This window comes from Lycorma delicatula, chromosome 7 (assembly GCF_047948215.1).
Source record: "Lycorma delicatula isolate Av1 chromosome 7, ASM4794821v1, whole genome shotgun sequence".
Taxonomy (NCBI): Eukaryota; Metazoa; Arthropoda; class Insecta; order Hemiptera; family Fulgoridae; genus Lycorma; species Lycorma delicatula.
Window position 1 is genome coordinate 33,572,302 of NC_134461.1, and position 14,257 is coordinate 33,586,558.

General features: G+C 25.7%; 1 protein-coding gene across 2 annotated transcripts in view; it reads left to right on the plus strand.

Moving 5' to 3' along the window:
* Positions 1–14,257, plus strand: part of LOC142328089 (uncharacterized) — an 87,299-nt gene that overhangs the window by 23,921 nt on the left and 49,121 nt on the right. For both annotated transcript variants that reach the window (XR_012757184.1, XM_075371578.1), the window contains exons 2-3: positions 5,871–5,968; positions 7,409–7,555. Coding sequence is in view for 1 of the 2 variants with exons in the window: in XM_075371578.1 (XP_075227693.1) it covers positions 5,871–5,968; positions 7,409–7,555 (245 nt within the window). In the remaining variant the exon portion in view is untranslated. The remainder of the gene's footprint in view (positions 1–5,870; positions 5,969–7,408; positions 7,556–14,257) is intronic.

Here is a 14,257-nt window from a genome sequence, read left to right on the forward strand (position 1 = left end):
TATACTGAAGGCTGTTTGTTATTAAGACACAAAAGGTTTAAACATCTTTTATTTAATCCTCATGATTTAAAATTATTAATGATTAAATTATGATTTGCCAAATTAAAAGCATTAGATGTTATGGATGAAATCATTAACTACAATGATTGTACTGCAGTTTATGAAATTTGTATTGTAAATCGCAAAATATGTTATGCCAATTGAAAAACTCCTTTAATTGTTCTAATAATGTAGTCCCAAAGACTTTTCTTGCTAATGCTTGAGGTGAATGAAACAATTAAAGGGTAAAGGTTATTAAAGGGATTTACTTTTTGAAACATTTTTAATAATATTTTTAACTTAGTTAATTTTAAGTATGGTGAGTTGATTGTAACTGTTTCTTCTGTTAATATATTTATTAGATAAATAAATAATTGGTTTAATAAGTTCACTATTGCAGTAGTTTGTCATTTTAGTTATATCATTCTATCCAGCTGATATTTATTTTTAAGTGTATTGATTACATAAAATATTTTTATAAACTTGATGGTTAAAAGTATCATGAATGTTTCTGCTATTACAGCCTGCAATAATTTCCATTGATTGAAGTATACAAAATATACCTCAACACTTATGTTTAAATATTTATTAAAACCTTTATTTAAACACTTGTGTTATTGAAACATTTCCTGATCTTACATTAGAGCTGGATTTTCTTGAACTTCATCAAGCTTACGGGACTTATTAATTCCCCATGATAACTTCCCTTGTCTGGCACTTCCACCAAGACTATTAAAAAAAACTTACGTGTTATGCTTTAATTCTAATTTAAACATGTTCTTTAATTTCTTAAGCTTAACTTGAAATATTTATAAATTAAACAAACAAATGAATGTCAATAATATCTTTAGCTTTACTAAGTGGAATTAAATTTTAAGTTTATTCCTTTTGACAAATTTTATGAAGATAAGTCGAAAATTAAATAATTTAAAAAAAGAAGTTATTTCTGTTTGCATTTACAGTAAATTCACAACTTATTTCTTCAGTGTTTATTACTGTCTTATTAAAATATCTTAGCCTTCTATTCTATCTTCTCTGGCATGCAAATTAATGAGAACACAGACGTAATAAAACGTAACTGTGTTTTAAAAAAAAAATTTATACCTTTATTATTTGTGAATATCTAGTAATATGCCCTCCTTTATTCTTAATTATTTAACATACACGATTTGGTGTTGATTCAACAGGTGTACTAAACATTTTTTTGATTTTTTTCAATATGAAACAATAGTAATATTATTGTTTAAATGAGATCAAATTTTTGTGGTACAATTCATTTTTGAGAGTAGTTTTTTTTACTATTGCCCAAAGATTTTCAATTTACTTTAAGTATGGGGAGTTGCCTGCCCATGGTAGCACTTTAATGTTTCATTCTTCCAAAATTTTTTCCACTTACCTGGCACCAAATCTTGTTGGAACACAATTGCATTGTGGAAATTTGTTTTGAACTTGCTCACAAACCTTTCCCTCAGAATAATATATCCATCATTTTTCAACATATCATCTACTGGAAGTAATGAACTTGGGCCTTCAAATATGAAACAACCCTAAAACATTTTTTCTGGAGATGTTTTAACTGATTGTTGGATATGAACTTTGATGTACTTTCATCTGATGTTTTCTAATGTATGGAAGGAACCCTTTGTCCCTGAACATAAAAATGCCACTCGAAAAACATTATTTTTCCAGTCTTTATGGTACAGTTAGTATGTGCAATAGCTCACAAGAGTCATTTTATGCATACTTCTGGTGTTAAAAGCTGCTTTTTAGCTAGCATGAAGTCAGCGACTGTTATTTATGTAAATATGTTCCAGTGGCTACTGATTCTCAGTTTAAGTTCACAGCAGATAACTTGGGATCAAGTTTACTTTATCTCACTAATAACCAACTGATACTATGTTGGAGTAGTTTTTCTTTTAGTTTACACTTCCTTTGAGGTGAAAACGAATCACATTCTTTAAATTGTTTTAAAGTAGCATTCACTGTCTGTAGTCCAGCACTACCATTCAGAAGCTATCTGTCATGTCATACTGGTTTGCTCAGAAAGAGAAACAATTTTTCAATGCTTTTTTCGAGTTATGTCCATTATTATAATTGTATAAATTAAAGTTCCACTTACCAACAATTTTCAAATTATATTTCCAGGTACTTTTGGAGCCATTACCCCCATCATCAGGGATTTCTTATAAGATGTTAATTCAAAGTTCAAATGTATAATTATATTGAAATTAAAAGTTGTTATGTTCATAAGTCAGTTGTCAAGAAATAAAAATAATTTGTATGTCAATAAGACTGTAATGTCATGTCTGTAAGATGTTTACGACTATTATGATTATTATTATTATATATTCAAGACAGAACAAAAAATACATAAATTGATTCTGTAATAAAAAATGAAATAAACTTTCGCAAACAGTAACCTTAATTATACAGACAAATTAAAGAATGGATGTGTCAAGCTGTGTACACAACATAGAAATAAACAAAAAAAATTCCGTGTGTTCAGATTAATTTTTATGCTATTTGTTTGCATTTATAAATGAAATATGTTAATTTTTCAAAATAATTCCCTTCCATGTACTTAATCCATCTTTTAACAATCTTTTGAATTCCTTCATAAAAGAAACTTTTTGGTAGCCAATATTGCACTGGATTCATAAGCTCTTCATTAGAACAAAAGTAATCCTTTTGCAAGTTTTCTTTTAATGGGCCAAAAAGATGAAAATCACTTGAATGTACCAGCAGCTCAAAACAGATCTTGAAGGTAAAGAATTGTGTTGACTGTTTGAGGTTATGTTATCCTGAAACAAAATTACACTTTTTAAAAGTTTACCACACTTTAGAACTTGACTTTTGCCTTCTGTGATCACAATAGGTTTTACTATGCATTGTTTTACTGCTAGGTGTGAAGTGAAAACTGCATCTTCCATATCCCAGAAAATTGTCGTCAACTTTGCTGGAAATGTGCGAGTTTTGTTATAGGAGATGAAGGATATTTCCAAACTAAACTTTGTCGCTTACTCTCTGGCTGAAAATGATGAACCATGTTTCATCAATGGTTATTATCTGCTTCAGAAATGAGTCTCCATCATCTTCATAACATTCAAAAACTTCTGTGGAAATCTTCAAATTTTTTTTACGGATATCTTGTCAACTGGTATGGAACTCAGGGAGCATAACCTCAAAAATTCTAAAAATCATGTATGATTGAAAATGCCGAGCCATGGCTTATATTCAGCTCGTATCAATTTTAACTCATTGAATGTTGTGAATAATTAGTTTAACTGCCTTGATTAGCAGTTATTTTTTTAAAATGGAAGGCCGATATTTTTGTTTTCATCATAAAGAGAAATCCTATATTTTAAAATTGATCAATACATTCATAGATCTGGCTTCCACTTGAACATTTTGTTATTGCATCTTATAAATAATCTACTAGGTTCACCCCTTGTGAATTGTCTTTCCTGCCTCCATTTTCCATATGGCACCTAATTCCATAATCCAATGGGCCATCAATCCTTACCCATGCATCTCATTTCCATACCACTTAACCATGTTTTCTCAGTTTCATCTAAAATGGGTCTCCTATCTTAATTTTTTCTTTGACTACCTCTTGATGATCTGATAACTAGCTTCAGGAAAGCCATCTTTACAGCTTACAAAGATTTGTTATTTATTTATTTTTTTATTTAGCTTCTTTACTTAACATTTATGACATAATATTAAATAACTTTACCAGTTTAACCAATTATGCTCTTTTTGATTTCTTTAGACTAAGTAGTAATGGGTTTAAAACCTGTGCAATCTGTCTTTCCTTAATAATTTCATCATCCAAAACTTTTTACTTCTCTTTTGATTCAAAATCACCCTAAATATTTAAAATTTTCACTTTTTATCAATGCCCTCCTGTACAGAAATTGTATCTCTGTACCTTCAGACAAATAAAATGTATCTTTTTAAAATCTATTAAGACCCCATAATTTGATAATGTATCAATTAATTTTTCAAATGCCCATTTTATATTTCTCTTTTATGGAGCTTTTAATTCCAAATAGGAAACTTTAGAAATTGCGTTCATACCCACTTGATTAACCACCTACTCACTAACATTTTTTTAATTAATATTTTTTTTATATTTATTAAGTTTGTTGCATCCTGACTGTATACTGACAACCTAGCATTATTAAAACCTAGTATTATTAAGCATGTTAAGGTATAAAGGAATTGGCATTGGTATAAACTTTTCATAATCCTTTGTATTATATTTATCAATCAGTCATGCAAGCTCAAAGTGAATCAGAGAAGCCAAATTAGTAACTTGCATCATAAACCACTTCCTCCTCTGATTCCTTGTTTTTACCATTTTAAAATAATTGTGAAATTCTAAAAATAGTTAATAACAAACTAATAGGCCATATTATTACCTTTCAGATTTTTTAAAAAAGTTGTATATAATCAGCCCTCTGATACACATACAGATTAGCTCCAACAATAATAATTGCACAACATGAATTCAAGTTAACATGAATTTTTTTTATGTATATGTAGTGTACATGCAAGTGCAATATGCTAATTGTAATTTGTTTTGCCTTTATAGTCATATTGTTTTAATTTTATGTTACACATTATAACAGCTAATGATTTTATCTATATATTGTAGAAGTTGTAGTGTATTGTTATATTCTGGTGCATTCTAATTGTTAGTATTAACATATTTATCCCACAAAGCTTATGTGCATCCAAAATGATGTTATTGTTTAGTGCTGAAATCGTGCCAATGCATCCATCATTTCACATCCTACACTCCATTGCATCTTGAAGTTAGCATCTATCTTGGGACTTAGCATAAGAATTTATTTTGATTCAAATTTTGTTTTCTTAAAGTTTTAATACATCATGTATGTTTGTTTTAAAGAATTGTCATTGTTATTATTATTAGTTGTTTTGTTATTTAAAAGTTTTGAACATTTACTCTAAAAGAGTTAGTACAATATTATACTAATACAAAACTGATATTATAATCCTTATAATAATCTATATTAGTATTTTCCCACGTGAATTAATTTTAAAAGTTTGTGCTATAAATCTACCAAACAAAAATTTAATCTGTAAAAAAACCGTTGCCCTAATTATCCAGTTGTGTAATTTATTAAAATTACTAATTATTAATTTATTAAAATTTAGGTCATTATTTGCCTAACTGTCCATGACTAATATTTAACTGTTGTTTTTAATTACTTTATAGTAGCACATTTTTTTGAGATTTTTTCCAAATTTTTGTCCAATTAGTATTCATTCATATTTGTTATTGTAATTATTTGTGAGTGTTTAACAACACTCTTAATCAGCTTTGATTACATTTCTATGGTGCTGATTAATCTGGGTTCAAATTCAGTGTGTGACTATAGTAACTTTATATCAGGTTTGAATTTCAGTATGTAATTTGATTGTTTTAGTGCAGTTAGATAATATCACATGGTGTTTTTGACATGTTTGATAAAATCAGAGTGTTAGGTGATACCATTACAGTAATAAATAAATAAAAAAAGTTTACAGATTTTTAATTTATAAATTTTGTTCCAAAGTTAAAAATGTACTACCAATGACTTCAAACATCAATTTGATGTTAATTACGAAAGTTTCATCTTTTTTAAAGAATAATTGGAAAGATTTTAAAAACTTCTGAGTTTCATCCATTTTATTATTTTTCTAATTAATTTCATTTTCAATCTACTAATGCATTATTTGTATATTAATGAAGATGTGTTATTTATGTATGTATTCCTTGTCAGATATATTCATATAATTTTGTTTTTTTTTGTCATTTCTAGCTGATAATGTTAACAAAGAAGAGGTTATCTCTAATTACTTAAAATCATGTGAAAAACATGGGGCAAGACCTATAAATAGTATAATTGATCAGTTACAGGTAATGTGTTTTATTTGTAGTTATTCTATGTACTCAACAAGAATAAAAAGTTTCTAATGGTGTGAAACAATTGGGATTTGTTCCACAAATTTTTAAAATTGTATTTTATTTTACTCAAAAGTTTTATCTTTAGTTCGCTGTGGGAAAACTAAATTAACAGAATTATTTCCACAGTAGAACATTTATTCCTATACTAGTTGCAGCTTTGAGATAGTTTTATGTTATAGGGAGGTGTCTCTTCTATGTATATGATGTTTCAATGTATATACTAATTTAAGTAGTACTATTACAACAGTTGTGAATAGTTATATGAAAGAAAAAAAAACAGTTATTAAGACTTAATCTTTCACTAAAAATTTATAAAAAGAAAACTGTATGTAAACACATTTATATAATTCTTTTTATTAATATTTACTCTAAAAATATACTGAAAGCAAGCCGTAGTGGTTTTGTTTCTATTTGTAAGTACAGTGTGGTCAAGTTTAAGCCTATTGAGAAATATGTGTACTTAACAGTTTTTGCTGAAAGAGTGTTATATTTACTCATTTCAAAATGACAGTATTCCTATTTTCCTTGCCGAGAAAAGAATGCTTCCATAGAAATGAAGTTGATTAACTTCTTGCTTTACTCTATCACATTCTTTCTTATGACTGATGTATGCAAAGCATCTAATGTACAAGTGGCACTAGATAAAGTTACCTCTTAATAGCATTATTGTTCATTATACAGCCACTTTCTGATGAACAGAGTGAAGGTGTCACTTATAGGGCAGTTATTATTCATATTTTTATTTAAGTATAATTTAAATAAAAATATGCACTTTGATATTAGAATGCACTTTTATCAGATTAGATTGCTGATATCTGTACTTTGAGCAGATTAGAATGCTGATATGCACTAGGTATTTGGCTTATTGAAGACTGTAACAGAACATTTCTCACACTCCAAAGTAAGATTGTCATAGGCTTTTGTTATTCTTGTAAACGGCCATTTTTATATGATGCCTTTTTTTATATTCATTGTCTTGCATCTGGTCACCTACATCATTAAGCTGATTCTCCATATGCAGAAAAAATACTGCTTTCAGTGTCACCCCCTCCCAGATTGCAATCTACACAATACCACCAAAAAACTACAATTTAACAATGCTGTTAAACACCTAGGTTATCTCTGTCCATCATTAAGGGATGGTTTTGATGGTCATGATATTATCTATTTATTTTAATTAGAGTGTACTATTTGTGATTTGTTTAGATTGTGACATAGTCTAAAAAGTATAACTTTTTTTTACAAAAGATGTAACCTTTTGTTAGAAAATATTGTTCATCTATTTCTAAAGCTGCTACCCATGAATGTTTTGTAATTGTAACAAATCCTTCTGTCATCTGAAATTTTTGTTGACAATTAGTTCAATTGTATTAATTTTTTGTTTATTTTCAGGATATTGATTATAGTTTAGAAAGAAATGATTGTCTGGATTTGAAAGGAAAAACGTTGTCTCAGTTAGATTGTGAAACTTTAGAAGAGATATTAAAAAGAGTTCAGTTTGTTACCATAAATCTTGAATCGACATCCATTGATGATGAAGTAAGTTTGTGTAAATTAAAATTTATTGATGGAGAAAATTTGTATTTTATTACTTACTGTGCTAAATGTTATTATTTTGATTCTTTAGCCTGTGTGCTTTACATACATATATTTTGTATGCAAGTATCATTCAAGAGATGTTGTTTAGATGGTGCATATTTCTATCATATTTTACTTTATTGATTTTTTTTTTTGTAAATTACTTTTAGAAACTAAAGGAATTTAGAAAAAGTAAAATAAAAAACTGTTAACTTTCAATTGGGTTTACTTGTAACTTATGTAACTTATTCAAATAATACCGTAAATATTTTGGAAATTTACTAAAAAAATATTACAATTATTTTAAAATACTTGAACTTCATTTACATTATTCACTAATTTATTTGATCAGCATTATAAATAAATCAGTTATTTAGAAATGAAAGTAGATATAAAAAAAAAATATTTTCTTTATATGACTTAGTTGTGGTAGACATTTTGCTCCCAAGAATTATAAATTAATTCAAAAAAATTTTTTAATTAATGTTTTCTCGCAAAAAAAGTATTTAAAAATATGTTTCTGCATATCTTCTGTTAGTTATTTGTTATCTTTGTTAGTTATTTTTGAAAATTTATGGATTTTTTATTCATCAAATGTTTTTGAAAAATTTGTAATTTTCTATAGTTAAAAATGATAAAACAGCCCTGGAATTTCACACTTACTGTGTAATAGAAAAATTCATATCAATTATATTTCTAATATATGTAAAAGAAAATCTGATTCACGAGTTTTAAAAAAGTTGTTATGAGTTAAACACAAAAAAGTAGTTATTAAAAATAATACTTATAATGTTTACTGATTTGTGTTATAATTTTTTTTTTTGCTATTTGAGCTCAATATTTTACTTTTACTGTTGGTTGTTTTACTAACCAGTATATGATAAAACAAAAATGTAAATGTGTTAGTTTTATTTATTTATTGTTCACTTTGTTGTATTATCAGAATATTAACAGTAGTAAATAAGTAGTATATTTTGAAATAGATGTAAAAGTATATATATGTTATCTATTCTTCATGTATGTCTTGTTTCTTTTGTATTGGACACTTTAATAGGTCATGCTAATTGTGTTGCGCTTTGTTACTACTAGTTGTAACATTTATTATATATATATATATATATATATAAATAATTTTATATTGTTTGTTAAAACTTCTTTTTGCTGTATTGTTTTTCTTACTATCAATCTTCTGATTATTTATTTATTTAAATATAAATTGAATTTGATTATCTTTTTTCTCTTAATTTATTAAATATTAATGTATATTATTCCAAAGGATTTTTTAATTCATGGTTCAGTCTCGGAGATTTGAATATTCATGTAGTGAGGTCAAAGCTTCATCATTTAAGAAAAAATATGAATTTGGCCCAAAATTCCTCAAAAGTAATGTAATATCTTATGATATAATAGTTACAACTTAAAACATCTTTCGTTAGATTCTATAAGGCTAAATTTAATACATTTATGTTTTTCAGCCATTTATTATTGAAATAAAAGTATTTTTTAGTATTTTTTTGTGCTTACTGTTCTTTTAGATTATTATTATTGTTTTAAACTATAAGGTTTTGAATCTATTTTGATGATATTTTTGTGTTTGAAACATTTATGTTTACAAAACTTTGTTGTATGGTTGTATATACAAGTAAGATTTAAAGCAGAGTTTGTATTTTTATTTTAGTTTAAATAAATTTATTATTCCCTATTTTCATTTCTTAACACATGAATAAAAAAAAAAGTCTTAACGCGCATAATATTGTTAAACCTACCATATAGAATAAACTGCTAGTTTAATTTAAATCATTTTATGCATATGTTCATATTTATAAATATGTAAAAAAAAGAATGTGTAAGATTTTCTTAACATGTTTATGACTGAAAGTGATTTAGTAGAGGGTTTAAATCAACAGTTAATGATAGGTATGTTCAGATAATTTAATTTAAGTCCTTTCTTGAACTGACCTTGTTTATTAATTAATTATTCTTGTGTTTTAAAATTGTTGTAGTATTAAGTATTAGAAACTGACTGACTGTTATTTTGAATTTTTAATTAGCGATTGAGTAATATTTTTTTCTGTTATAATATTACAGAGAGATATTTGCGTATTTTTTTGACTGAGTGATTGATTTTTTCTAATGTTAATTTAATCTATTCATGAATTTATATTCATGTTTTGTATCTATAAAAAGAAACAGATCTAATTTGAAGCTTATTTTAAATTGTTTTATTATATAAGAGTATAAAGAAAATAAAATGTTATATGATATATATATTTGTTACATGATATACAGTTATATGTATACATATATACATTCTATCTTTCATTGTTTGGTTTTTATGTATGCAGTGAACCCTTATGTGTCATGGTCTTGGTCGGATGAAGGTGTGGAATTATGAACATTTTATCATTAACACTGCCACAATGTTTATTATATTATTTAAATCCTGAACTCTAGCAGTATCTTCCCCTCTGCTTTGTTCCTTGCTATCTATTACTTTCTTTTTCTAAAAATGATTTAAATTTTCTTTTAAATCGGCTATTAATATTTATATTTCGGCATCATCCTTTTTTACCTGTTAATAATAATGTGATAATATTTGATATTTCAACATTTATTTTCTTAAGTAAACTTCTCTCACTTGTGCTTTGTTTTATCTTTGTATATAATTTTAATTTGTGTACAGTTTTATAAAGTTAGTCAAAAAAGAGTCAAAACATTTATTGGTATTGTTTTGTATGTTTCTAACACTAATAAATTTCTACATATCATTACTAGATTTTAAACATTTGGAGACTTATACAATCCATGATCACATGATCAAAAGTTAATGAACAGTACCAGAACATTTGTACATATCTTAACAATTTAGTTAAAATACAGAAAACAAATTCTTTTGTTATTGAAAAAGTGTATAAAATAATTACAAACTGTAACTTTAAAACATTAAATTTAAAAATATTTGTTTTGCTATTTAAAATGTATTTTAGCAAAATTTGGGAAATCCCTATCAGAAAAACAAGAAATTTACATTTACATCATCTAGAAAGATAAATGTCAAATTTCTAATCCTGTTAAAATCTGTATTTTGGGAAGAATGCTTTTAGTTAAAAAAAAAAAATTATCAAATTCATTAAATTTAACAAACAAGTTTTCTTAAAATTGCCAAGTGAGACATAAAATTATAATTTTTCCATGAAGTTTTAAAACCAAACCCTAACTATAAGTTAAATAAAAAATGTTTAGTATAAAATACTTCTGAAATAATAATAATAAGTTTAAAGAGAATTAATTATGATCTTTAATAAAAATAAAGGTTACAAAACTCCACTGGTCTACTTAATGTAAAATGGGAAAAATAACTGTCAAAATCATTACACTAGATTTAAAGCATTTTTAATACAGTTTTGGTTCAAAACGCATAAGTTTTTCATTTTGAGTGTCAAATTTTCATCAGCATATTACTTGAATTAAGAATAAATTAAAAATAGATAAAAATAACAAACTCATATTAAATAAGAACTACATAAATTGATAAAAAAGAATCAACCTTTACAAAAGTACAACAAATTTCCTTTTGATACTTTGAACAGCAAATTTCAAGTTGAAAATAGCACAACATTGTTGTGGACAGTCCAGTTAAGAATAAGGAAAGGTTAGAATAAAGAAATATGTTCCATACTTTTAGTATGTACAGTTTTCTATAAACAAGTTTTTTATTTTTTATTTTTATTTAATAAATTCCTTAATGCTGAATGTAATAATAAAATCTGATAAATGAAATGTTCAGTTTAGATTTTCATTTTTGCGTGTGTATCTTCAATATTCCCTTGGTTGTTTTGTAATAATAGTAATAACAAAACTTGCAGAAGAATGAAATAATATTTGATATTCTGATTAAAAATCAGATTTTTATCAGACTATTGGGCTTTCTTGGCCTTAATTTTCTATGACATTTTTCTTTTCAAATACTTTTTATTGAAGTATTGACTTATAAACTTTTTCTTCATACTTGTATAAATCCTAAATGTTGTCCTTTTACAGTTTCTTTCTTTACATTAATTTCCTGTTTGTAATTTGTCAAAATCCTTATAAGTTAAATATTTTTCTATTTTATTTTTTTTGTTCTTTTTTTGGAGCTGGAATACAATCTTTATATCCCATAATAAAATCATAATACCATACCATCTTACTACTCTGTTAGTTGTAATTAATCTATATTGTGTATTTTTTTTTTGTTATTAATTGAAAATAAGGTGTTTATGTATGTACATATTTATAATCGATGTAAAGAGGTTAACCATACCTTATGTTGCATTACAGTCGTAGACTTTGCTGGGGGATTTTTTGGGTAATAAGAAACCCCGTCATTGGATCAAAAGTAAGAATATATATGTATGTTGTATATAATTTTAAAAATATGACGCATGGAATTTTTTTTACTAATATAGTATGATTTTATATATCTTTAGTTGAAATACCATAGATGGCTTTTTACTTTAGAAAACACTCTTCCATTTTTTCTGTTTTGTTTTTCTTTACTATATTCATTAATATAAATGGAATTTTTGCTAACTAGCATTAATTAAAATATCCTTGTTATTATTTTATACTAAATTATTCAAATAAATAGAATTTAATGTAATTTCATGTTCTTCCATTTCATGAGTTTACCTGATAAATGAATGGCAAACATGATATTTTAAATTGCAATTCCTTATGTTAAAAAGTAATTCAAACAACCTATTTATTGTTTAAAATTAACCATCTACTTAGATATAACATTATTGGTCCTTATGTTACAATGACATTATTACAATCAATTTGGGTTTATTAGCAATATTTAAAAAAAATCATTCTTCTTCACTTTACTTTGTTGACATCTCTTTGACTAGTTCCTTTTTTGTGAAGTTAGTTTTTTTTTTTTGTAAGGGATACAAATTTTCCCTTAATTAAATTTTCATCTCCCACCTTTGCCAGCAGTCAGCCCAGTCAGACATTACTGATCCACTTGTCTCTGTTAGCATTATTGTACTATAAAATATGACATGTGTGATAAGTGATCAATATCATCTTTGTGATGTAGTCATTGTCTAAAATTTTGTCAGTTTTCATCAGTTGAGCCAGTTAAATGTCATTATTAAAGACATAGCTGGCTATGTTCTTATTGGATTTTTTCTTGAAACTCTTTAAAAATTAGAAGATGAAACCCCGTTACCAGCAAAGTAAGAAAATTTGATTTAGAAATGCAGATATTTGCAGTTTGTTTTAGGAAAAAAAAATCTTTTAAATGTTATATTATTACTAATCTTTTTCCAGGTTATAATACAGAACAATTTCTTTTGGAGATGATTAATGACATTCTGTTGATTTCTTCAAGGGATGCTCATAATTATTTTAAATTCTGTTTTATTTGTGAATGTTCTCAAACATATAATAAACTTTACTATTTTACTTTAATACATTATTAAATGTATTATTTATTTATACAGTTAATTTCATTATAACCAAACAATGTGAATCACTTAGTTAAATGAAATTTTGATACCAGATTAGTAGATTTTGTATGAACTGAAGCACTGCTGTAATTTACTCTGTTGTTAACCACTTCAGCAGTACGGTATAAAAAGGAGTATAAAAGTAAGTTATAACAAAAGGAGAAAAAAACAAAAACATGTAAATTAGCTCTCTTGTTAAATAAATTAATTTAACTAAAATTGATTTATCCAACAACTGAATTGATTTTTTTTTTATCTCCTGAGAACATTTTCATAAATTACCCGTTATAATAACATCAGGAATTTTTACTTTTTTAAGTAGTCAGTTATAGTAGAGAACAATTAGACAAAAAGTTCATTATTTTAAAATAAATCCCAAAAAAACAAATATAAAATAAAAATTGTGTGAAATTCAAAATAGTAATTCCAATATGGCTGACCAAAATATAATAATCATCGAAAAATTAAATGTTTGTTCAGTTGATGAAATTAGGAGTTTTTGAGGAAGCTGAAAACAATCATGAAATCAGGATTCTGAAAATTCAAAATGGTAGACTAAAATATAAATATTACATGGGTAAAACAATTATGTTAAATATTTTTATTGATATTGAAATAGGTTCTCTGAAGTTGTTTATTATAGCTTTAGTACCAGAATGATAACATTTAAAGTAGTTGATTTAGGCTTAAGAATTGTACACGATTAGTAAAAAGGAACTATGTGTTGGGATAACAAATTAGATCCATGATATATTTTAATATATTAAGAAAACTTTTCATGATACTGTTTTAAATATTATTTATTGTTATTCATCTATAAATTAATTTACATGTCATTTATTAAATTAATATTTTTCTTTCTTTTACAATCGTAGATCTGATAATTTAAACAAATATGCTTATTGTAACTTAAAGCTAGAGTACAGACTAACTTTTCTGCACTACATCCTTTTTTTTGCATCTACAAAATATTAAAGAATTAGTTTGCAAACAATGCTTGCATTCAGTAATTGATAGTTCTATTACTGAACATAGTGGATGGAAAATTAGTTCAATATATAAACTGAACATATGTTTATTACTTGTCTTTGATTAATATTTAAAATTAAAGTAAACTAAAAATACAACAAATATTTGTACATAAGAGAAAACTTATTGATTTGCGAAA